The sequence below is a fragment of the Macrobrachium nipponense genome, chromosome 14, assembly GCF_015104395.2.
Source record: "Macrobrachium nipponense isolate FS-2020 chromosome 14, ASM1510439v2, whole genome shotgun sequence".
NCBI lineage: Eukaryota > Metazoa > Arthropoda > Malacostraca > Decapoda > Palaemonidae > Macrobrachium > Macrobrachium nipponense.
In genome coordinates, this window is record NC_087207.1 from 57,427,743 (window position 1) to 57,453,879 (window position 26,137).

At 46.2% G+C, this 26,137-nt stretch overlaps 2 protein-coding genes across 5 annotated transcripts in view; one reads left to right on the forward strand and one right to left on the reverse strand.

The window, feature by feature from the left end:
• The window catches only part of LOC135226527 (zinc finger protein 431-like), a 102,728-nt gene extending 83,485 nt beyond the window's left edge, over positions 1-19,243 (reverse strand). For both annotated transcript variants that reach the window (XM_064266169.1, XM_064266170.1), the window contains exon 1: positions 19,076-19,243. The gene's annotated coding sequence lies outside the window, so the exon portion shown is untranslated. The remainder of the gene's footprint in view (positions 1-19,075) is intronic.
• A 454-nt stretch (positions 19,244-19,697) lies between these two features.
• LOC135226532 (ribosomal RNA processing protein 36 homolog) lies at positions 19,698-25,383 on the forward strand. Of its 3 annotated transcripts, XM_064266182.1 has the most exons (3): positions 19,698-19,788; positions 23,545-24,702; positions 24,880-25,383. In XM_064266182.1, exons 1-2 carry the CDS (start codon positions 19,727-19,729, stop codon positions 24,686-24,688), a joined length of 1,206 nt encoding a protein of 401 aa, XP_064122252.1. In that variant the 5' UTR covers positions 19,698-19,726; the 3' UTR covers positions 24,689-24,702; positions 24,880-25,383. The 3 variants fall into 3 exon arrangements, with proteins under 3 accessions (XP_064122252.1, XP_064122251.1, XP_064122253.1); XM_064266181.1 differs by having other exon boundaries at positions 19,699-19,788; positions 23,545-25,383; XM_064266183.1 differs by lacking the exon at positions 19,698-19,788 and adding an exon at positions 19,877-20,267 and having other exon boundaries at positions 23,545-25,383.
• Positions 25,384-26,137: the final 754 nt, after the last annotated feature.

Consider the following 26,137-nt stretch of genomic DNA (forward strand, 5'->3'; position numbering starts at 1 on the left):
CGGTCCGGTTGGACCAGGCGCCTGCCTTCATTACCTGCGCCACGGAGAAGTTCTTGCGGAACGCGAGAGAATGATGAAGAGGCGTCCGCACTCATCCTGGGTGTCGAGTTTTTCTTCAGACAGCTCCGTCGCACCTTCACAGGACAAAGCAGCATAGCCTTCGTATCGGAGGCGGTGACGTCCCATTAGGGAGGGTATTGTGAAGGACTCGAACCAATCGTCAGTTACCGAAGGGTTCCGAGTCTTCGCTACGAAGATCGGTACGAAATCGAGCGTCACAAATCCCCATCCCTTTGTGCTTGACTTCTCAAGAGAAGTCATGCAGTTACCTAAGACGAAAAGAAGGGAATAGTCGTATGACCTATCCCTCTTCTCGACTTTGGTTATGTACAGTACTCATACTGACCAAGCTATTAAGACGAAGTAATGATTGCTCTGGAACAACCGAACTAAGTCCACAGCATAGTTCGTAACTGACTCGGGCGCTCTGACAGCTGCCGACTGACTGGTTCGAATCAGTAGAGGCAAGTTGTCCAAGCATCCGGGTAAGTCACGTGACCTTCGCCCTTAAGAGTTATGCTGAGAGACCAAACAAATAAATATTTGTTAGTCACGATGCCGGACGGCGCGGCGATGATTCTCTTAATGCATAAGCTCAAAAGGCGAAAGTCAATTGCCTTCAAAGACCGAGGTCCCTGATGGCAAGAAAATCTCATAGACGTTGAATCTCAGCTTAAGGAGAAACACACTATGTGACGTTGAAGACGAAGGTAGGCAATGAATGCAACCTACGTCTTCCAGCTGAATCGAGAGAAGGAATCTCAAGATTCTAAACCTGTGCTTACAATAAATGACTGAAAACACTAACCGCCATTTCATTGCTGTCCGTTGTGCAATGAAGCGGGGCGTTCTTCAGTAAGTGAAACACAGGGGAGAGCCGCTTGAAGAACTGCTTCTCATGGGCTGAACGTTTGGAAGTAGAGCTGGCAGGTGTGGGAGTAGGCGATGTCTTTCAATACATCTGCTAATCCGGGGTGAACAATGAACAATTGTACACCTCCGAATACAAGATATTTTGAGGACAAACTCAGATTCCGCAAAATCATTCGCATTATCGGGATACGATGCAGCAAGAGACTATTACAGAATTCTTTTACCGTGCGGTAAACAGAAAGATGAGAGTCGAATAGATATCTCTGTTTAAAATTCTCGCAATACCGAAGACGATGAATACTAGCGTCTCTCAGCAGTAGATGGTCATTCATGTATGCGAGAATCCCCGTTAATCAGAGACTTAAGTCCGTGATTGTTGGGCAGAGATACGGTTGTTATTCAATCAAAGCAGGTGAGAAAGACATAAACAACCGTCTATCTCAAAGCGGCAGCTGATACTGAAATGCCTCGGGCAATTCAATACGCAGTAGCTGTCGCTGACTCGTCATCCTGAGTTGCAAGTAATCCTTTCCACGAAGGAATGCGTTCGGCTAGAACACCGAGCATAAAAAGATATGCTCGAGCAATTATATTTAAGCGAAACGAATTCGGTAAATATAAAAGCTTAAATGGTGTTGTTGTGACAACACCATAGTATATAAAATTGAAACTGGAAACTCCTGGAGGTTGCAGGCAACCCGGGTGCAGTTCAATTAGAATACTTTTCGTCTAAGTCGCAATCCGTAGAAATAAACCAGGATATGCGCCTACCCCTCGGGACATTCAACTGCTTAGCAGAATCATGTCGCGAGGTTAATATACGTAGTATATTTGTAGGATTCTGAAGCAAACGATCTCCATCCTAAACTTCTTTCCTTCAAGAAAACAAAATAAGGATTGAGATCGACCACCTTCGTTCTCTATTAAAGAGAGTGAAGGAGAAGTCTTCCTCGAAGGAAAGCTTCAATGGTGAACAGAATACTAAGACGATAGTTCCAGCCAACTGATATTCCCGTCCGTTCTTCTCTATTCCAGGTTGGTCGCCTACTGTGAAGATAGGTCTTCTTTCAGCAGCAGTCTTCTTCCTAATGCTAGAAATTCCAGGAATTCGAGCATAGGCGAGGTTCCCGATTATCGTGTAACATATCGGGGGATTCTCGTCTCGCTCACTTTGGACCGTGGTCTCGCCTAAGTGTTTTGGAGATCGTAAGAAACTCTAACACTCTGAATGCGCTAGAAATTCCGTAGAATTCTAAGCAGTCTGCGAAACCCCCACCGAATTCGTCAAACGATATCGGCTGGTGGTCCCTCTCGATTCCCGTAGAAATCGAGAATGGGGCAGGATCCCTCCTCAACGACCGGTGGGGCTTACGTCAGGTAGGAACCGCGAAGGTCCCCCCTGGTAGCGCAGTCCCAACGTGGGATCCTACAGAGAAATCTCTGTAGATCCTTCCCTTTCCCTCGTAGCCGTAAGGAGAGAGGTGGGTGGGGGAGGAATTGGATACTCGCTCGCCTTCCCAGTGGAACTAGCAGTTTGGAGAAGAGTAGGAGCAGCCATCGCCTTGCGGCGATGGCCTCTCAGAGTCTGGGAAAACGTATCGTCAGGAGAAAACGTTTTCCCCGAGGGAGGGTTACGAACTCTCACTGTAGGTAAGGGTCTGCCGCCACTGTGAACGTCGTCTGGGTGGGGCTGATCGACACCTGACAGGAAAGAGCCGATACCGTCCTCCGACTCATTCCAGTCCTCGTCGAGGTCGAAACCTCTCAGGAGGACCGAAGGAGTATTTAAATACGGTGTCCGAAGACACGTAGAAACGCCGCTGTCGCAGTAGAGGAGGTGGAAGTAGCTTGATCGACCGGCCAGAACTGAGAGAGCCTTCTTGTCCGGAGACGAGAGACTCTGGTTCAAGACAGAATCGGCAAGCTCCGATCGCGGCATACCCACCGTCGGTTTGGGTTCCCTCTCGGCCCCAAAACGACTCGAGCAGAGACATGGGCTCTGCTGGTGGGAGCGGCGATCCTTCCCCCCGGTCGTTGTGCTGACGAATCAGTCCAATAACCTGGGTAAAGTTACTCTGAATCTCGGAAGTTACAGCGTCTTGAGGAGTAGGACCGTCCAGTCCCTCCAACAAGAGCAGCTCCCAGGAACCTCCTCCTTCAGAAGAAGGACCAGCAACAGATCCCTGACGGTTGCCTCCAATCACTTGCGCTACGTCCTGGTTGGTCCTAAGACCAACCTGGCACGTGCGGCGTCGTGACGGGATCGTGAGCGGCGCATCTCTCACGATCACTCCTATATCCTCGCTCTTCCTGGCGTATGCCGAGGAAGTGGAAGGTATCGGAGAGACAGAACTGACGCTACCCCCTCTCCCCCTGCATGACGGTCGCCTCCAATCACTTGCGTTGGTCCTAAGACCAATACGTGGCACGTGCGGCGTCGTGACGGGATCGTGAGCGGCGCACCTCTCACGATCACTCCTAGCTACCTCGCTCTTCCCGGTGTAGCCCGAGGAAGTTGAAGGTAGTGGAGAGACAGACCTGACGCTCCCCCCCCGCTCGCTGGCAGGACCAGCGTACGTGGGGGGCTGCAGCCGATCACCAACCCGCGGTGGGGATCGATCTGCAGGCCTGGCCGTGCCGCTCACCTGTGGCGAGCGGCTCGACTGAGCACGTCGACCCCGGTCCGTGCGTCAGACGAGCTGCTGCTGGTCACCGTATTCGCGTGTCCCTGTGGGAGCGGCGGTCAGGTGACCTGCAGAGCTCGCTTTCGCCGTGAGACCGGTGAGCGTCCTCGCGGCACGTCAAACCGCTGGTACCAGCCGAGGCTGGTACCGTCGGTCGAGGGGACCTGGGGGACCTCTTCCCAGCCTTAAACCGTGGCCGGTCAGAGACCCGTCACGTCCACCCGAGGTACTGGCTGGTCGCTGCGAGAGCGGCCGCTGGCCTGGCGAGAGTCACCTGAGCGGCTCCTCGACAGTCTTCTGCTCCGTGCCTCGGTCATGACGCTGAGCGAACTCAGGCGTCTTAACTTTGGCTGCACGGTCACCCGAAGGAGATCGTACACTCGGAACTTCTCGCGGACGAGAAACCGAGCCGGTACCTGGCTTAGCAGCAGAGCTGCCAAGACCAGGCGAGGGTGTACCAGCGGTAGCCAGCACACCCTTGGTCCCCGTCTTCTTCTTCTTCTCAGAAGGGGGGGCGGGCCCCGTTCCCGAAGGAACAGGAGGACCAGCAGAAGAACCCCCCCGTCACACCGGAATGTGACGAGCCCTTCGAAGTTCCCGAAGGAGTCTTCTTAGGGGGAATAACAAAACCCGGTTACCAGCTGGTCGCTGCGAGAGCGGCCAGCTGGCCTGGCGAGAGTCACCTGAGCGGTTCTCGCCAGCCTTCTGCTCCGTGCCGTGGTCTTGGCGCCGAGCGAAACTCGAATGGCGCCGAAACTTTGGCTGCACGGTCTCCCGAGGGAGAGCGTACACTCGGGATCTCCCGCGAAGGGGAAAAAAAAAAAAAAAACGACGAGACCGAGCCGGAACCTGGCGTAGCGGCATCGCCGCTAGCACCCGGCGAGGAAGTACCAGAGCTAACCGCTACTCCTCTGGTCCCCGTCTATCTCTTCCTTACGGAAGGGAGACGGGCCCGCTCGCCCGAAGGAGCAGGAGGACCAGCAGAAGGACCCCCCGTCCCACCGAGGTGGGACGGGCCCTTAGAAGTTCCCGAAGGAGACTTCTTAGGGGGGGGTGGGGAGGCAGCCTTCTTCTTCTTCGGTCTTGGGGCCTTAGAAGTCGAAGGGGAAGAGGCAGCAACAGACGAAGACGAAGATGACACCTTCCTCTTCTTCGTCAGCTCACGCAGGACAGTCGTCAGGTCCTCCATCCAGGCCGGAGTCGGGCCTATTGCCGAAGCAACACGGCCCGACTGCACCTGTCCGGAAGGACCTGGGACTGGGGAAGACACACCATGGGCAGGACCAGCATGGACAGGCGCAGGAACCAGGAGCGACAGGAACAGCAACCAGCTCAGGAGCGGCAGGAACAGCGGCAGCGGTAAACACAGAAGGGACAGCCAAGCCAGTAGCGGGAACCACATCAGCGACAGGTACGGCAGGCCCAGCCATCGCCTCGTAGAATCATCGGCAGCCAGCGTGGTACTGGCGGCCGCGTCCAGGGGCGAGCTGCTGGAACAGCGGAAGTCTGGGCAGGCAACACGAAGAAAACACAGGCGGCGGCCCCCCCCCCCCCGGCATACCCCTCCTCGGTACGGCGGCGACCGGCCCTAGAAGCGGCAGACGGCGTCACCGACACAGCATGGGGAGTGTAGACCAGCGGGGGGAAGCAGCATAAGCGGTCAGTGAAGGTTGTAGTGGAGACCACTCCAAGGTCACCGCCCCAAGAACCTCGCTAGACTCTGCAGCAGATCGTGGATGCTAGGCACGCCCTGCAGCCGCAGTGGTCCATACCTGTCCAAGGTCGTCTCCCACGGCTGTAGCACCTGCGTAGCACAGACAGATTAGTAAGAGGGGTTCCCACTCACGCAGGGGGGGAGACATGCCCCACCCCGAACGGAAGGAAGACCCCAAAAACAAAATACGAGGAAGCTGAGCGGGGGGGGGGCAGGAAAGAAGACGAAGAATCGGGTACCAAGGGATCGCGGAGAGCTTTCCGACGACTTCCTGGCAGACCTTCGCTCCCCTACCCCCGCACAGCAGTGAAAAGTAATATTGAAAATGAAACAGAAATACTGCACTTGCGATTCACTTCATAGAACTTTAAAGAGGGAAAAATCAATTCCCGGTAAGAGCGGAAACTTGATCCATAATAATATGATGCTATCATATTATATCAAGCTCTCGGCAACGAACGCACAGGGCAAAAATATAATGAAAATATAATGACAAAGAGTACTTACATCTTTCAATTACACACTTTCGCCAAAATACATGACTCGGCGCGAGTGCGCCGCCCTCGGCACCGAGACATAATTCAAGGGTTCCAATTCATGAAAAGAGCGGAAATCGCCGTCTCTACGGCGATAGCTCCATGTTTGATTCATAATTAAAGTAATGAAATGAAAACAGTGTACTTACAGTTTCATTTTCAACGTACAAACCAACCATTAGTAGAAACACAACAATATAAACAAAGCATACGACGATGAAGCGGGCAGAGAGCGATGACGAACACGTCCTTCACACCCGCGGCCGAAAGCAAAAGTGATTCTTCACCTCTTGGGCGCGCGGGCGCGCGCACGATCGGACAAGCAGTTAACTACCGTTCTCCCCTTGTTCGAAGCTTACGACCGTCCCAGCTGCCGCTAGTTACCTTCCTATTGTTAAAGGACCCGAGGGTTTGTATTACGTATCGGAACAAACTGCAGAGGTCTCATGTGCAGTCTTCCCAACGTCACAAATTTCTCCACTGACGTCAATTTGCCAGGAGCCTCATCCATGATTGGCAGAACTTACCTTTTTGTCCCAAGAACTCCTGAACTGTCCCAGACAGCCTTGAACCCTCTTCGGGGACAGAAAAGCCCGAAAAACTTGAGCATTCAGAATCATCCCCACAAATAAAGGATGCTCTGAGATGGAACCAACTGGGACTTCTGTTTGTTGACCAGAATTCCTAACTTTCTGGCAAGATCCAGAGTTGTTCCAAGGTCCTTCATGCACCGACTCTCTGATTCCGACCGGAGAAGCCAATCGTCCAGATAGAGGGAGATTCTTACTCCTAATATGTGTAGGCCAGCTTCCTATCGGGGATAGAACCCTGGTGAAAACTTGATGGAGCGGTCGCTAGTCCGAAGCAAAGCGCCCGAAACTGAAACACCTTGCCTTCGAACATGAACCTCAGGTACTTCCGAGATTCGCGATGTATCGGAATGTGAAAATAAGCGTCTTGCATGTCCAGAGAGACCATCCAATCCCCCTGTCTGATGGACTCCAGAACCGACCGAGTGGTCTCCATATGAAATTTTGTTTTCTGGACATGCAAGTTCAGGGCGCTCACATCCAAAACCGGCCTCCAGCCCCTGATGACTTGGGAACTACAAAAAGGCGATTGTAAAAGCCTGGAGGAAAATCCCCTTCTATCTGTTCTATCGCTTTCTTTGATAACAAGCGCTTCCACTTCTGCGGCTAGCGCCAGAAATTTGTCTGAGCCCGGAGAGTATGCCTGGAATGGAATTGGCACAGGTGAGAGCGAGGGAGGTGAACGAGAGGAATAGACGATAGCCGAACTTGAGTACTTGCACTACCCAGGCTTCTGCTCCTCTGTTTTCCCATTCCTCCCAAAACAGAGCTAGCCTGGCTCCCACTGGGTGCATGAAGAACCGAGCTTTCATTTGGAAGGTTTGTTAAACCTTGGCCGGGAAGGCCTTAGACTGAGTCGCAAATTCGATTTCGGTCCGAAAGAAGCGCTTGGGTTTTCTCCCTCGAAAAGGCGCTTGGGCCAGAGGAGAAACCGAAGGAACAGTCTCCACAGGAGCTTTAGGTCTCTTAAGTAGACTGTGCCAGTAAATCCGAAGTAGATTTCTTATCTAGCGCAGACGAAATGACAACACTACATCGTCTGGAAAGAGGTTATCTTTCACAAAAGGAGCAAACAAGAGGAGCGAGACTTCTGTTGGGACAGTAACCCTTTTAGAAGCAAAGGAGCACCAAAGTTGCCTTTTCTTAAGGGTACCAAAGGCGATGAGCGAAGCTAACTCATCACATCCATCCCTAATGGATTTGTCCGCACAGGACAGAACACCAATCCAATCCTCCGCTAACTCCTGAGAAAGAGAAGGACAGTCTTCGATCTTGGCCGCTAAAGCGCCAATAGTCCAATCAAGGAAGCTAAAGACTTCCAAAAGTTTAAATTGATTCTTTACAACGTGGTCCAACTCAGGCGCTGTAAAGAAAACTTTCGCTGCGGCGAAAGCAGATCTTCTAGAGGAGTCTATTAAACTGGAGAAGTCTCCCTGGGAGGAGGCAGAAACTCCCAGAGAAGGAGCTTCCCCATTGTTACATAAAACCTATACCTCTTACGAAGCAACTTAGAGGGAGGGTAAGCAAAAAGAGCCTTCCCTAAGTCTCTTTTCATAGACATCCATTTCTCCGTCTCTTTCAACGAATGTCTAACCGCTTTAGATAGAACAAGTTTGGGAGGAGAGGTCTGAAGTTTTCCTCCTCATCAAAAAAGTCGAAGTTGGGGAGCGCGGAGCCGCTTTCTCTAAAATAATCTGGATAAGATACCAGAAGAAAAATCTAAGGAGACGTGAATAACACGAGAGGTGATGTGAATCACTCCTCCTCTACTTCTTCTTCATTCTCCGATACCGCCGAAGAAGTAGACGGAACTACAACCGGATCTGAAGGTTTCGAACCACCCTTGGACTCATTCATCCAGTTGGTTAACATCTCTAACTGCTTGCGCAAAGGCGCCAGAGACGAATCAAAAACAGTTAACGTAGGCTTGGAAGAGCCTAAATGTTCAGCAGGAGGCGGAAAAACTACTTGCGCCTGGCTCGGAGCCGCCGAAATTTGAGGCCGAAACAGGCGCATCAGGCGTAACAGACGAAAAAAGCGCCTAAAGAAACACCCTTAGAACTGCTAGCTACAGCGCTAAAAATGTTATTGTTATAATACATTAAGTTTGTTCATACTTACCTGCAGATATATATATAGCTGTATTTCTGACGTCCGACAGAATTTCAAATTCGCGGCACACGTAGTGGGGCGTCAGGTGGTAGTACCCATTCCCGCCGCTGGGCGGCGGATATCAGGAACCATTCCCATTTTCTATTCATATTTATTCATGGCCCTTGTCCCTCCTGGGGAGGTAAAGTGGGATCTAAGTATATCTATCTGCCAGGTAAGTATGAACAAACTTAATTGTATTATAACAATAACATTTTGTTCATGAAACTTACCTGACAGATATATATATAGCTGAATCACACCTTCGGATGGTGGGTAGAGACAGACTAGGATTTTTTAGGAAATTTAAATTAAAATAAAAGATTATCTTATTGGTTCCTTACCTGATAGCAAAGTAGACTATGTGAGTTACTGTCACCAAAAGCCTGCTTTATGCCTTTATCAGAGTTGCCAGCCAGGTGTTGACCTGTAGTGCTGTGCTCTCTGGATGCTCTGTCAACGGGGGCGTGACCACAATGCGACAAGACCATCTAGGCAAACATATGGCATAAAGTAACACAGCAACCGACCACCACCTGACCAACTAACGCAAAAAACCCCTGATATTAACACTATGGAAGGGAGATTTTCACAGAAGATCTCACCATCAACCAAAAAACACAATAAACTAACCTAACTAAAAGCTAAGGGATAGGGAGAGAGCTACCTTCAGCCCCAAAACTGTGTCTGCCGAAATGTAAGGTCCCAAAGAACTACAGTTCTCGTAAATCGTCCTCACATCCCGGAGGTAATGTGAGGCGAATACTGAATTGCTCCTCCAGAAGGTGCTATCAAGAATATCTCTGATAGACATGTTCCTTTGGAAGGCAAGAGAGGTAGCTACGGCTCTGACCTCGTTGAAGCTTTCACTTTAAAGAGGCTCATATCAGTCTTCTGGCAAGATGAATGAGCCTCTTTAATGACGTCCCTCAAGAAGAAAGCAACAGCATTCTTCGACAACGGTAAATCCGGTCTCTTCACCGAGCACCAGAGATTACCTGAGGGACCCCTTATCTCTCTAGTCCTATTCACATAGAACTTGAGAGCCCTGACAGGGCACAGGGCTCTCTCTGGTTCTTGACCCACGAGACTCGATATTCCTTTGATATCGAAGCTCTTTGGCCAAGGATTAGACGGGTTCTCGTTCTTAGCCAAGAAAGAAGGGTTCACGAGCAGACAGCGCTGTCTCCCTTGAAACCCACTAGGCTACTGAACCTTGAATTTCACTAACTCTCTTCGCCGTCGCCAGAGAAGTTAGGAAAAGCGTTTTCCTCGTTAAGTCCCTTAGAGAAGCTTCATGGAGAGGCTCAAAGGGACTAAGCATCAGATGTTTCAATACCACATCTAAATTCCATGAGGGCGTCTTGCTTGTGGAATTTTGTTTGGTAGTTTCAAAACGACCTTAAGAGATCGTGCAGATCCTTATTGTCGGAAAGGTCCATTCCTCTGTGGCGAAAAACGGCAGACAACATACTCCTATAACCCTTGATTGTAGGAACTGCCAATTTTTGCACATTTCTTAGATGGAGAAAGAAATCTGCTATCTGATTCACAGAGGTCGTGGAAGAGGAAATTCCTTCCTTCTTGCACCATGCCCTGAAGGAAGACCACTTAGACTGGTAGACAGCTCTTGAAGAGGCTCTTCGAGCATTAGCGATTGCTCTCGCAGCTGCCTTTGAAAAGCCTCTCGCTCTGGCCAGCTTTTCGATAGTCTGAACGCAGTCAGGGCCAGAGCGGAGTTTTGGTGGTGAAACCTTTTGAAGTGAGGCTGTCTGAGTAGATCTCTCCTCCAGGGCAACGTTCTTGGGAAGTCCACAAGGAACGTCATGACCTCTGTGAACCACTCTCTTGCTGGCCACAGTTGGGCAATCAGAGTCAACCTTGTCCCTTCTGACGCTGCGAACTTTCTCATTACGTCCCCCATGATCTTGAATGGGGGAAAGGCGTAAAGATCCAGGTCTGTCCTTCCAGTTTCCAAGCAACCGCGTCCCACTTGCAATTGCCCCGGTCCATAACCGGGGAGCAATACAGAGGAAGTCTCTTCGTCCTCGATGTAGCGAACAGGTCTACTAGAGGACGTCCCCACAATTTCCATAACTTTTGACAGACTTCCTGGTGCAAGGTCCATTCTGTTGGCAGAAGCTGATTCCGGCGGCTGAGAAGGTCCGCCCTGACATTCTGAACCCCTGCCACGATCTTGTCAGGATCTTGATGTGCCTTGCGTCTGCCCATAGTAGAACTTCCTTCGCCAGGAGAAAAAGGGATCTGGAGCGAGTCCCTCCCTGATTCTTTAGATACGCAAGGGCTGTGGTACTGTCCGAGTTGACTTGAACAACCTTGCTTGACAGTTTCTCTTCGAAGAACTGCAGCGACAGGAATATCGCTGCCAGTTCCTTTACATTGATGTGCCAGGCTACCTGTTTTCCCTCTCCAGGAGCTGACACGTCTGTTTCAACCCCGCCTAGTGTTGCTCCCCAACCGGAAGTGGAAGCGTCTGAGAACAACACTAGGTCGGGGCTCAGAAGATTTAAGGAGAGGCCCTCTCGTAACTTCTGAGGGTCGAGCCACCATCTTAAGTGAACTCTTACATCGTTGGAGATCCTTAGGATCGCATTCAGGTCCCCTTTCGACGTCCATTCTTCCGCAAGGAAGAATTGAAGAGGCCTGAGGTGCAGTCTTCCCAGCGAGACAAACTTTTCTAGTGAGGAAATGGTGCCCAGCAGACTCATCCACTCCCTCACCGAACAAGCTTCTCTCGTCTAGGAAGGCTGCGACTTTCTCTAACCCCAGTCGCTGACGTTCCTGGATGGAACGAAAAGCCACTGAATCCATCTGAATCCCCAGATACACGATGGACTGTGTCGGGGTCAGATGCGACTTTTCGGTGTTGACCAACAGACCCAGAGACTTTGCTAGGGCTAGCGTAAACTGAAGGTCCTTCAGACACTTCTGCCTCGACGACGCTCTGATCAGCCAATCGTCGAGATAGAGGGATATCCTGATTCCTGACGAATGGAGCCACTTCGCTACATTCCTCATAATCATTGTGAAAACCATTGGGGCCGTGTGAGACCGAAACAAAGGGCTCTGAACTGCCAAACCCTGTTGTCCAAGACGAATCTCAGGTACTTCCTTGACAGAGGGTGGACTGGGACGTGGAAGTATGCGTCCTGCAGGTCTAGAGACACCATCCAGTCGCCAGGTCTCAATGCTCCCAGCACCGACTGAGGCGTCTCCATTCTGAACTTTATCTTCTCTACAAAAAGATTTAGCCTGCTCACATCCAGGACCGGGCGCCAACCTGATGACTGCTTTGGCACAAGGAAAATCCTGTTGTAGAAGCCCGGTGACTCTAGGTCCAGGACTTGTTCCACCGCTCTTTTTTTCGACCATCTGGTCTAAGAGATCGAAAAGAACCCTTTTCTTCTCTCCCTGATTATGGATGGAGAGAGGTCTCTGGGAGTCGAAGTCAAAGGAGGAGGATTGAAGAAAAGGGATCTTGTACCCCCGTTCTACTATCTTGAGGGTCCAAGGGTCCGCTCCTCTCTGCCTCCAAGACTCCGCAAAGAATTCCAGTCTGGCCCCGACTGGTGTCTGAAGGACGAGATCTTCACTTGCTGGTTTTCGGTTTGAATGAAGCTCTTCCTCTTGGAAAACCTCTCCCTCGAGGAGCTGCTCTCGAGGGGGGTGCCCCACGAAAACAAAGGGTTTGACTTTCTTCGGGGGTTTGCTGAAAGTTGACGTGGAAGGAACCGCTGGACGTCTTGAAGATTGAACCAAGAGGTCCTGGGTCGCCTTCTCTTGCAAACTCTGTGCAAGATCCTTTACCATAGCCTGGGGGAAGAGATGGTCCGAAAGAGGCGCAAAGAGCAAATCCGCTTTCTGAGCTAGGGGAATACCGACTTAGCCGTAAAATTGCACAGCAATGCTCTTTTCTTTAGGAAAGCAGTTCCAAAATTCGAAACTAGCTCCTCCGAACCATCCCTGACGGCCTTGTCCATACATGACAACACGCTGGACAGCTCCCCCAGACTGAGAAGAATCAGGACCTTCTAGACTGACGGTCCAAAACTCCCCAGACACCAGTCTAGAAATTAAATACATTAAGGGTACGAAGAAGACCCTTCAAGTGGTGGTCAGTCTCAACTGGAGTCCAGGTCACCTTAGCCGACGCTAAGAGAGACCTCCTCTGGGCGTCCACTAAACTGGAGAAGTCACCCAACGCGGACGAAGGGACCTTTATCCCGACATCCTCCTTGGTCTCATACCACACTCCTCCTTTCCCTGCGAGTCTAGAGGGTGGATGGGCGAAAGTGGTCTTGCCCATGCTCCTCCTTCTGGGACATAAAAGTCCTTGGAGTTTCTTAAACGCCCTCTTGGTCGACAGAGACTTTTCATTTCAACGAATTCAGGGGTCTTTACGGTCTTAGACGACGAAAGTTGTGAGGGAGGAGACCTAGGGGCTGTAGGCTGGAACTTGTCTCCGAATGCTGAACGTAACAGCCTAACAAGAACCTTGTAGTCCGAGACAGCTGAAGCTACCGGCTGTTCTTCCTCTACGGAACTCCCTGGACTACTATGCTCCCCTTCCTCCCTCCCTAAGAGGAACTGGAGAACGCCTATCAGGAGAGGGAGTACGTCCCTTAGGCTCAATCCTGAATAAAGACTTCGTTGGTTGGAAGTATCCACTACAGGTACGGAAGCAGCCGTACGTTGCTCTTAGATGCACGGACATCTTCCGAAAGAGAAGCATCCTTAGAAGCCAAGTTAACTGTCTTAACCGAAGCTCCCCTTCGAAAGGAGAGCGAGCTTCCGAAGAGCAGCGCCAAAAGCGTCCTGCTTAGAAGAGCGAGCGTCCTGCTTTGCAGGCTCCAAAGCGTCCTTGCTTCGCTCGAAAAGCGTCCTGCTTCACACGGCGAGCGTCCTGCGGAGCGTCCTCAACAGCGTCCTGTCTAAGACCAGAAGCGTCCTGCTTCGAACGCCGAGCGTCCTGCCGAGCGTCCTTAAAAGAGTCTTGAAGAGAGCTCAAAGCGTCCTGTCTAGAACGCCGAGCGTCCTGCCGAGCGTCCTCAACCGCTACTTGCCGAGAGCGCAAAGCGTCCTGCTTCGCGAACGCCGAGCGTCTTGACGAGCGTCCTCTCCTGAGAGAGTAAAAGATTGCTAGGAGAGCGAGAACGTTGACGATCCGGAGGCGGAGAGAGAGACGAGCGAGCTGAGAGAGAATGAGCCGCTTCGTCCTCTTGACGGGCAGCCGAACGTCCTTCCTACGCTAGACTCGACTGCTGCTGGGCAAGTCCTCTGAGCCATCAGCGACGTAATCTGGTCCTGAAGGGACACAAGGATATCCTTCGTAGGTGACGAAGGAGCAAATGAAGGGGCAGGACTGAGACTGCGAGAAGGCGAGGGGCGAGGGGACGCCTCCTTCCTTCTAGCAGGTACAGCTATCTGCCTCTCAGGTGAACACGCCTGTGCGTGGAAACTAACGTCCTCATCGGTAGAACGCCTTCCTCTCTTCTGAGGAGGAAAAGGCGTCATAAGCGTCCTCTGACGAAAGAGGAGACATAGGACGTGAAGCGTCCTCAAAGCGAAAAGTCCTTTTCAACGGACGCGAGTCTCTCCGAGCGCTCCACCCTTGCGCGGGTGGGAGGACGCTTCGGAGGACGAAAAGCAATCTTTCAGGATACGCGCTCGTGCGCGCTCTGGCAGCCTGGATTTAGCAACAAGGCCTGCCGAAGGGACGCCAGATCGGTGGGGAGCCCCCGTAACCTCTTGCGGCTTTCGACATACCCACTCCCTGAGTCCTGGGAGTCCGATAGAGGTCTAGGCCTAGAGGCATTATGGGGCCGATCTGACGCCCCTCCACAACACTAGGGGCACTGACACAAACTTTCACTGGGCCGGTTTCTAGGGCCAAAACTTTAGATTCGAGAGCACGAATAGACTCTAGAATCAGAGAAAGGGTGTTACCTTCTCCAGACACAGCACTGGGGCCCGAAGGCAACAAAACAGGATTAGGTTGGGCAAAATCTACTGGTGTTAGAGGAGGAGAAATGTTACTATCCTTACCTTTAGTAGAGCTGCCCTTAGAGGAAGACCTCCTGACTCTATCGCGCTCTAATTTACGCCGATAGGTCTCATACATCCTCCATTTATCATCATCCAAATCCTTACCTTCATTGCACCGATCATCAACCACGCAAACATGCCCCCTGCAATCCATACAAACTGTGTGAGGATCAACTGAAGGTTTAAGAAGCCTCACCTTACATTCACTCCTCACACACACTCTGAAACTTCCCGAACTTGATCCAGACATACTGAATCCAGAAAGTCAATCCAAAATCAAAAACCAATCCACTATTCCGCGTGCCAATCCAACAATCCAGAAGTCGATACCAAAAGTCAATCCAGATAATATTAAGCGAGATATATGAAAAATCCTAGACGGAGGTACTGTAAAACAGATGTTTGCAGCACCGGCGACAGAAAAAATATGAATAGAAAATGGGAATGGTTCCTGATATCCGCCGCCCAGCGGCGGGAATGGGTACTACCACCTGACCGCCCCACTACGTGTGCCGCGAATTTTGAAATTCTGTCGGACGTCAGAAATACAGCTATATATATATCTGTCAGGTAAGTTTCATGAACAAACCACAATCTCTACTAGTAGATGGAGCCGAAAAAGGCACAGATTGAGGCGACGAACGAGCCGCTAACGGCCGAGGCGCAACCCTACTCTCAGGCTCCTTATACCGCTTGACTGGAGGAGGCGAAGAATCAGCGCCTGAACGCCTCTTTAAGGGACGCGAAACGGGCGAATCTCGCCAAGAGCGCCGTGCGACCGGAGACGAATCGCTTGAATCATTTGAAAGGCGTTCTGACCGCAACACCTTTCCAACGCTTAACCGAGCCCTGTTGAGGCGCAACAGGCTCAACAAGAGCGGCTGTCTGTGGGCAAATCCCGATCGACTCCCTTGGACTTCCGGTATGTCTTCTCCCCGGTGCGGGGGAGCTGGACAGTGACCTTTGTCTAGGAGACGTGTCAGGACAGACAGACGCACCCTCAACTACACTCTTACCTGAAGCCGCTTTCTCCAAAAACGTCTTAACTGAATTACCAAGTTGCAAAACCGTATTCGCTAGTACCGAAAATTTCTGATCTAACCTCGATTCCAGACTGGCAATGGTGTCGGAAGAAACTACACGGGAAGCCGGAGAAGTGGGATTAGTAGGAGGAATAGGAGGTGTAGTTAAAGGAGACATAACAATTTGAGGAGAAACAGAAGGAACAGATGCATCGCAAGACGAAGCAGATCGAAGTCTACTTTCCCTAAGCGCTGCTTTTTTTTCTAATTCTGTCTTTAGCTAATTTCTCCGAGTATGAACTAAAAAACTTCCATTGAGAATCAGTCCAAATCACTACACTCGTTACATGTCGATCTGCTGAACAAACCTGTCCCCTACACTTAACACATTTAGTGTGAGAATCATACTCTAGCTTGGATAATCTAGTTTTACATCCTGAGATGCAAAACCTAACTCCCGACGGACTAGAATCCGACATGGCAACGCCTAAATAAAAAGCAAAATAACAACAACGCCAAAAAAGAGTACTTCACCAATTCCGAAGATCAAATCCACAAGAAAAAAGCGAAGCAAAGTCATCCAACCGCACCGACCACCGATGTTCACCGGACGCCGGCAGGAAAAGAATTGAATTCACCTGGGCAGTTGTACCTGGTTCTCCCGCGAGTGGAGGGAGATGACGTCATCACCACCAGTGTTGGCGACGCCGACGCGCTAAATTTGAATTTAGTATCCTGCCGCTCGTGGAAATCACGGCTCTATAATTGTTCGGTAAGACACTACAATAAAAACATTCTTTGAGAAGAAAAGGGAACACCTAATAACATATAGGAGTGGGGGAAGATTCTCCCAGATAGACTATTTCTTGTATAAAAGGATAAATCTGGTGGAGGTCAAGAACTGCAAAGTTATTCCAGGCGACCATGTAGCCCCCCAACACAGGCTGCTATGTATGGACTTGAAGTTGAAAAGGGAAAGAAAAACCAAAGCTAAAGGGATAAGGAAAATTAAATGGTACGAATTACAGAAGGAAGGGGATAAGAAGAGAGAGTTTAAGAGGAGGGTTTTGGAGGATATTGATATAGGGATTGAAGATGTTCAAGAATGGTGGGCACGAAATGCAGCAGTAATAAGAAGGCATGGAAAGGAGCTGCTAGGAGAGACATCTGGTATCATATGGGAAGAAAAGGAGAGTTGGTGGTGGGATGAAGACATTGAGAAAGTAGTAAAAGATAAGAAGGAGGCAAAGACAGATGGGAAGAGTCACAGTCATGGAAGACAGAAATAGGTACAGAGAGAAAAACAAGGTGGTGAAAAAGAAAGGTGGTAGCCCAAGCTAAAGCAAAGTCGTATGATGATGTGTATAATGAGCTGGGGACAAAGGAAGGATTAAAGAAGATGATCAAGCTATCAAAGGCTAGAAATAAGAGCACCAAAGATATAACACATATCAAACAAATAAAGGATCAAGAGGGTGTAGTGCTTAGAAAGGAGGAAGACATTGTGAAGAGATGGAAAGAATATTTCGAACAGTTGTTAAATGAAGAAAATAATAGACTAATAAGAGAGGATGGGCAAGTGAACATTGGCAGGGTAATGAGGTTTTCTAGGCAAGAGGTACTAAATGCACTGAAGAAGATGAAGAATGGGAAGGCAACCGGACCAGACATGATCCCGGTGGAGGCATGGAAAGCATTAGGAGATGAAGGAGTGGATATACTGTACGATCTTATGATAAAGATCCTTGAACAGGAAAAGATACCAAATGAGTGGCGTGGGAGTATATTGATCCCAATTTTTAAAGGGAAAGGCGATGTCCAAGAGTGTGGTAATTATAGGGGCATTAAATTGATGTCCCACACTTTGAAGATACTGGAAAGGATGATAGATGCTAGACTGAGAGAAGAAGTACAAATAGGTAAAGAGCAGATGGGATTTATGAAGGGAAGGGGAACAACAGATGGTATATTTTGTCTGAGGCAGATAATGGAGAAATTCGGGGAAAGACAAAGCGGGACCTACATATGGTATTCATTGACCTTGAAAAGGCTTATGACCGAGTCCCGAGACAAGAGTATGGAGGAGCCTGAGGGAGAAGATGGTGCCAGAGAAGTATGTGCGATTGATACAAGAGATGTACCGGAATGTATTTACCAGAGTGAGGAGCAGTGTTGGGGAGACAGAAGGTTTTGAGGTGAGAGTAGGATTACACCAGGGGTCGGCTCTGAGCCCATTTATCTTTAACATAGTGATGGATGTTATATAGAGGAAGTAAGGGAGACAGTACCATGGAACATATTGTATGCGGATGATATTGTTCTGTGTGCAGAGAGCAGGGAAGATCTGGAAGTGAAATTGGAAAGATGGAGACAAGTACTGGAGGACAGAGGAATGAGAATAAGTAGATCCAAGACAGAATATATGTGTACCACCACTGAGGGGGATGATAGAGAAAGTATTCAGCTTGGTGGAGAGCAAATAAGGAGAGTTGATAAGTTTAAGTATTTGGGATCTTTTGTTAACGCTGGAGGAAGTATGGAAGAAGAAGTAAAACATCGGGTACAGGCAGGCTGGAACAACTGGAGAGCGGCCTCGGGAGTTCTTTGTGACAAAAGAGTGCCGCTTAGGTTAAAAGGAAAATTTCACAAGACGGTGGTAAGAACAGCAATGCTGTATGGTACGGAAACAGCAAGCATGAGAAAAGCAGAGCAGAAGAAGATGGATGTGGCAGAAATGAGAATGCTTAGGTGGATGTCTGGGGTAACAAGAGTGGATAGGATCAGAAATGACTACATAAGGGGGTCAACTAAGGTGGTGGAAGTATCAAAGAAAGTGCAGGAGGGGAGGCTGAGATGGTATGGACACCTGTTGAGGAGAGATGAGGACCACGCTGGGAGACATACTATGGGGGTGGAGGTGCAAGGAAGAAGAAAAAGAGGGAGACCAAGAAAGAGATGGAAGGACTGTGTGAGAGGAGACTTACATGAGAAGGGAATTGATGAGGCAGAAGCACAAGATAGAAATAGATGGAAACGGCTCATCCGAAACGGCGACCCCATATAAAAATGGGAACAAGCTGGGAAGAAGAAGAAGAGTTCACGTTGATCGTACATGGTCCACTCTGCACCCTGCGGTTTTTTACCCTAACAACTCGTTGGCCACAGGTCGAAATAATTTAAGCATTCTGGGAACTCAAAACCTTGAATTCTAAATGCCGTGTACGGTTCTACCATTAATAGCCTATCACGTGGGACCAATTTATATAATTTTAGAACAATAGGCTACTATGATCATGATAAATTAAGAACCCCTAGGGAGGGAGTTTGTTAACTACCTAGGTACTAAGTAGTAATTTAAGCGAATTGAGGTTAATCTTACCTCTCGGTTGCTGTTCTTCTCCAACTTATTCACACAGACATTTTCTAGGTTAATCGTAGACGATACAGGATGGTGTTGACTGTAAATAACAGCCACAGCACAAATTTATTTCTCAAAATGTAAACAGTCCCATCCTGAACCTTCTTCCTCTTCTTGAAATTAAGAAACGCGAAGGAGAGGCGTTCGTTTTTGCATGAAATAGAGACACGAACATTGAACTTATGATTTGTATGACTGTTATTATTTTGTTTGTAGAGTACAATATACAACAGTATTTGAAACTCGAAAAAAATTAGCATACAATCATCAAACCCATTTGCTTAAAATCTATTTCATTTAATCTCACAACAAATTAGATTTTTGACGTTGAGCTTAGTCAATTGGGTGCTCAGAGGTTGCACAGCTTAGCTACTATTGATGTGAATTTCAATATTATAATTATATACGAATTTCAATAATATAATTACATACGTTATGTCTAATTACAAGAGAATCACTTAAAAGAAACAAAAAGTTTCAATCAACGTCTGATAATCAGAGTGGAGATTGATACTTTGAAAACATCTAAATCATCAAGGTGGATATGATTAATTTAATGGGATATTTTCTGGAATCAAGGTTTGATATTTGTGGAATTTGAGCGGCACATTCATGGGCTGGGGTCACGTTGTGGATGCCCACTTTGAAGTAAAAGACATCCTTCACATGTGCATGTAAGGAGATTACTGTACCACTATACTGGGGTTGACTTCAAGCACTCGATGTATTACAGTTTTTAATGTGTTAAAGAAAGTGGAAGGTGGTTAAAGAAATCCCAGTAGTGTCGGAATAATGGAAAATCCAAACCTTGTTTTAATGGAAAGGAACCTAATTTAATAGGGAAAAGTAGTCTCTGTCTAAGATGAGTAAAACTAGATAAAGGAAAGGTTAACTAAACAAATATTGCTAATATAAAAATGAAAATTAAAACATCTTATTCATGGGAAGCTAGACAAGCAAGGTATTGCGATGTAGTTAGCCGTTACATATACAAATCCCTGGTATTAATACTACTACTGTTTACCACCACGTTAAGTGATACTCGGAGTCTCTGATACTGACACTTAGTAGTTATCATATAGGCTATCCCAACCGATTACAGTACGTTAAGTAGCAAGAATAATCTGGCCGCAAGAACTAAAGCAGAGTAGAGGTAAGCATTTCAAGGCAGCACGGTAAATATTTTTGCATTAGGCCTACTAACTACCTACCTAGGTAATAACCTAGCTACTTTCCATTCTGGAACTGATGAAATATGTTTTTAGCTAGGTATAGGCTATAGCCTAGGTAATAGGTAGTAGCCTAGTCTAGTACCTAGCTAGTATACCTAGTAGGTAGTAGGCAGTAGGCTATAGGGACTTAGCCTAGCTAGTAGCGGTTAATCTAGCCTAATACCCAGAAATATACCCTAGGTAATAGGCTAGGTACATGACATCCCATATAGGTAGCTAGCCTAGTAACCGTAATAGACAACAATTCCCATAAGGTATGCAGTTACAGCTCCTAAAATACAACTCCAAATAAATTGCATAGAGTAGGTACCTAGGTAAAAGTTGTTCAGCGTGGCAAAATCTACCTGAAAAGTCACTTACCTCATCATATTACGCCAATTTACCATCCAACAATTTTTTCGGTATATTCCTAGCCTATATATAAGCATTCCGGATCGTTCACCTCGCGAATACAAAAGCCACCAGGAATTGGGGCGTCAAATGTATTTCGCTTTGTTTAGTACGAGCCTTGGGGGTTAATTACAGTCGTCCGAATAAATATTAGGTACATGATAGCCTATTCTTGTTCAGGAGGTAAAACTGCATAGAAAAACCTCAACTGCCATAGTCTAGGCAGCCGCGGAATACCTAGTAATATAGATCTACCATTGTTTTATTGCAACGTAACTTTTTGTAAGTACCCAGTTGATCTTATACCTCTTGCCAGAACAAACGAGCTTGCCAAGAATATTTAAATATGTGGATAAGGCGCGTATATTTAATGGTAACCCACCCCCCTTGAGAAAGTATGTATTTTGGTTTGATGAAGGAACTAAAGCAAGTTTAGGTACCTACCTATCCTATCTAACCTCACGTAGGGCATCTTGTCCTACCTACCTTACATAAGGTCAGTTCACGTCATATATTTGTTGTACCCATTTTCCCTTTTCTGGATAGGGAGGTGAACTTTAGGTTAGGCATACCTATGCTGTGTAGTAGTACCTAGTATTGCCCTGTTTCCCACTGTTTGCCAACTGTTATATTTATCACCTTTTGTTTATGGATTTGTTTGCCTTGTGTCTGTGCTTATGATATTTGCCATATTTTTTTTCATTTTTACTTTCATCCCTAAGGTCTTGGTACTAAACTATGGCACCCATTTACTCGTAAACTGATACAGTTACTGAACCAAAGAGGTGCAGTAGGCAGTAGAGTAAAGTGCTGAATGGCTGGCCTCTACCGTAGTGCAGCCACCTTCCCGAAAAAGTACTTTAACATGTCCTGTAACCCAGGATAGACATTAGTCAAGAGCCAGCATCTGTCGAAGCAGCACCTCGAGACCTCTACTTTCTTCTCAAAGTAAGTTTTTTCTCCAGAGTCACAAATTAAGGCCATAATTTCCAATTTTCGGGAAGGTGGCTACTCTATGGTAGAGGCTGGCCATTTGGTATTTTACCCTAGTCTTCAGTTTACTCAAAATTTACATAGAAAATTATTCTTTGCCGTTTTAACAGAAGAATGAATTAGAACTCATGCATTATCATAATTTGTCAGTGTGAAGAACTTTTACTAGGCTAGTTTACACAAGATCAGTGAGTTATTTAAAATTATCTGAGTAAATATGGCTACACATGAAATTTTAATGTACATTTCAATTATTTTTTGTAGAAATTTAGGCTAGTAGTATTAAAGGGCCCTTTTAGAGATTTTATGGTCATTAGAAATGTATGGAGAGTGGATGTAGGATATTTAATTGAATTTACATAGCAAATTGTATACTGTATAGTATTTGATTTTCAGCTTGAAATTCCGTTCCTGGATTTTATACATCTTGGAGATTTTCTGTGAAATCTGACCAGGTATCAGGTTGTAGGGTGAAATCATGCTTAACCCTTAAAAGCCGGGCTAAAAAAACAAATGTATGCAGTACCCAAGGCCGGGAAACTTTGAGGTCGGCTAATTTAAGAAATAACATCAATGGAAAGATGAAGATATGCAAATGCACATGACGTTAGAAAAAAATTCTAAGAAATTCTTGCCATCTTCCACAGGAAGTTGAAAAAAAAACAAAAAAACTACCATTTACAATCCTTTGTGGGGTCTCATTTACAAGACAGTCGTAAATTTTACTAAGTTATACATGTTTTTTCTAAGAAATTTTATTTTATTTTCTAAAATTACAATTACAGCTCACACGGTATCAAAACAGATAAGAACTAAAATCAGTAACTAATTCTGAGTACGTATATTTGTTGTTAAATATTTACATAAATTTACTGAGATTGAATATGCAGTAACTTTTTTGGATTGTACATTTTTTTCTATTTCCTTGCACTTTTTTTTGCAAATTTACAATTATAACTGACCTATCATAAAATACAAGAACTAAAACCAACAGCAACCCCTTAGTATATATATGTGCAATTATATAAAAAGATGTCGTTTGAGAGAGAGAGAAGTCAAGTACACAACCAAGTCATGAGCTGCTTAGAATCAGCGAGCTGAGCCAGCCAAAAGTTTCCTTTACAGTGGTGAATTTGGGCTATAGAAGTAATGGAATCTCTTTCCCACCTGATTCCCCCAAATCGATGGCGTGTGATATTAATGCTCACCATTCACTGTAGGTGAGGTTAGAGGACCGTGGAAATAAACCTGCCAGTGAGTTAGTACTGACCTCACTTGTGCTACCTACCACCCTGTGGTAGGGGTGTAAGAATACTACCACTGTAGGTCTTGTATGTTGTAAAAGGTGACTAATAGGACAGTTGCTGCCTTGCAGTCTTACTTTTTAGTAAAAGGCTAGTCCCACTGCCAATAACTGTGGAAACTACTACCTTGCAGGTGGACTTTTTAGTCAAAGGCAAGGCCCACCGCCAATAATTGTGGTTGATGACAGCAAGGGCATGCAGTCATAAAATACCTTTGCCAAATATTAAACCATGCCTGATGTTGTAAAGAAAGACACATCAGGCAACCGACCCTGTAGTGTAGGAATAATGGTGGGAAACAAGGAAGACACTTGCTCTACCTTCATGCCTAGTTTAAGTGTTTTGCACATTTTTTTGGTGGGTGTAGTTTGTTCCTTAAATAGTGCGGCACCATACTTAAGGAACATGGCAAAATATAAGGATTTATTTCTTGTGAACTGTTGATATTAACATATGACTGTAAAAATAAAAGAATAGTTTTTCTGTTCACTAATAGTTAATTTTTTTACAGATTACAACTTCTAGATGAAATGTGGGAAAAGACCTCAGCTAGAATCAAGAAATCTCGAGGAGTTTACTCTTCACCTAAGAACGCAGTTAAGAATAAACACATAATTTTTGACAATTATGACAATGACAGTGATGAACTAGCACCAGGGAAAGGGCACTTTGGAAATGACAGTGATGAATTAGCATCAGGGACTGGGCACTTTGGAAATGGCAAGTTTAAGCATGAAAAAATTAGTAGAATTAAAGCATTTGATACCGAGAGTGATAGTGGTGAAGAATTGTACAATTCTAAATTTCTAAAGCAGGATTTTAAGGGAAGAGGTGGCTCCAAGTTATCATCAAGCGCTAGCTCTTTAAAAAGAAAGCATACTAGATTAGATGATTTCAGTAGTGATGAATATGAAGAAGGAAGCTCTGAAAGTGAAAGTGAGTTTGAACAGAGTGATGAGGAAAGTGCGGAAAATAATTTCGAAGAGGATAAAGATTACAGTGGTATGACTATGGAAGAGCTTTTGAAACTTCAAGAAGAAATGGGCATGAAAGCATTTAGAGAAAAAGTGTTGAAGGTCTCAAAGTCTGAGAAAACAAGTTCAGATCAGGCCAAGTCATTTAAGCGTCTCAATAAGAATCGTCCAAGTGAAATGCCACTGATGAGGAAAAGGGCTCCACTCATGAACTCCATGCAACCAGGCAAAAAACTCAGGAAGATTATCAGTAGAGATCCAAGATTTGATGATTTATCAGGTGACTTGAAGTTGGATTTGTGGCATGAGCGTTACCAATTTTTGAAAGACGCTAGGATGAAAGAATTAGAAATCTTGAAGAATGAATTGCAGGAAGAGACCAATCCAGGTAAAAAGGAGAAACTTAAAAGAACAATACAGCGAATGGAGAACCAACAGCGGGAAGGTGTCAGAAAAGAACAAGAAACTGTGGTTTCCAGGCTTGAAAAGAAACACCAAAGAGAAGCACTGAAGCAAGGTAAAAAACCTAAATACATGAAGAAAAAAGATAAAAAGTTATTGTTGAAGACTATGCACTTTGACGAGTTGAGAAAGGGAAACAGAGTAAACAAGTACTTAAAGCGTAAAGAAGAAAAGTTAGCAAAGAAAGAGAGGAGGCAGGATTCCACACGAAAGTTTTGAAGGTATAATTTAAGGTTAGTTGTCACTCTAAGTGTAGTCTCATTTCTACAGCAATTTTTTTTTTGCATAGATGTGTTTGCCACTGTAGTAAAACTTTGTTAAAACCAGTTTAATTTGCATTATTTGAACCAAGTAATTTATAAGTTTCACAATTTAAAATCAGTGCTTTATAGTTGTCTTTGCCTTTCTAGGCATATGGGAGAGTTCCTAAATTAAAGCTGTCTTCTCGGTTATCTGGCATGAGAAGCTGCCCTACTAGGAAGTGTAAGCAAGACATTCAGCAAGAGTTCGGCCAAGATGGTCCTGATAAGCAAAATAGCCAAGGATATACTAGGTCATCATTGAGGACTTTGTTAGGAAGTGCCAGGGCATTACTGATACCATCATAAACATGGGCAGTTAGTGAAAAGTAGTTTTCAGTTCTGTAAATTATGGGGAAATGATGTTTGGATTTTGCCATGCCAAGAAATAATAATAGAACAAGACTCGGCTTGTGAATAAGGGCAAAAGCAGATATGGTCATGCAAAGAAATCGCCTAGGATGTACCATTTCCAGCACTTTGCATAGCACCTGTTGTAGCATCCCTTCGTCCCTGAAAGCATTGTTTTTCATGTGATCCTTTTATCTTCTCATCTAACAATCCAACATCCTTAACTTTTCCTTATTCTGTTTTCACCTAAGTAAAAAAATAAAACATTCTAGAGGGAACAATGCTTCAGTTTCTTTACTCTCAACCTCAATTGATTTTAACTTCCAAAAAAGGGACATGCCCAGTTCATGAAGCAAGCTTAAAGGGGTGAAATGAAGGCAAGACAATTGATCATTAACTCCATCTCCTGGCAGCTGATGAAGACACTTACCTGAACTTGAATCCTCTTAACCTAAAAAATTAATTTACAACATTGTGGCTTTAGACTATTTTAATAGTGGCTTTCCTAAACAAGTTTTATATTGGGCTAGCCAGGTTTCTTGCAATTTTTTCTGGCATTCCAATTGTACATAATGCTAAATGTCACAAAAATGGATGCATTGGTTGTCAAATTCTATATCTCCATTATTTGCGCTTTTGGTTGGACTTAATGGTCCACATTAAATATTCCTCTAATTGGAGCGTTGCTTTTCTCTTCCTCCTAGATAGAATTAAAGTAAATTACATAGTTTGCTTCTCCCTTACCTAGTCTCTAAAAAACTTTCATAAGAGCCGAGGAGATTTTGTCCCATGGACTTTTTTTTTTTTCCTTTAATTAAAGTTGACCAAGACTTAACATTGTCAACAAAATTTCTTTGATCCTAAATGAAGAGGTGGAACTTGGAGCATGGTAAAGTTCAAAACGCAGTAAAGGTAGGCAAGCCATGAAAGAATGAAAGGAATGTTTATTAAAAGTTATGGGCTGTTGTTTGTGCTGCAACCAATACAATATGTCAAAGATGGTGATTGAGAGCAACCT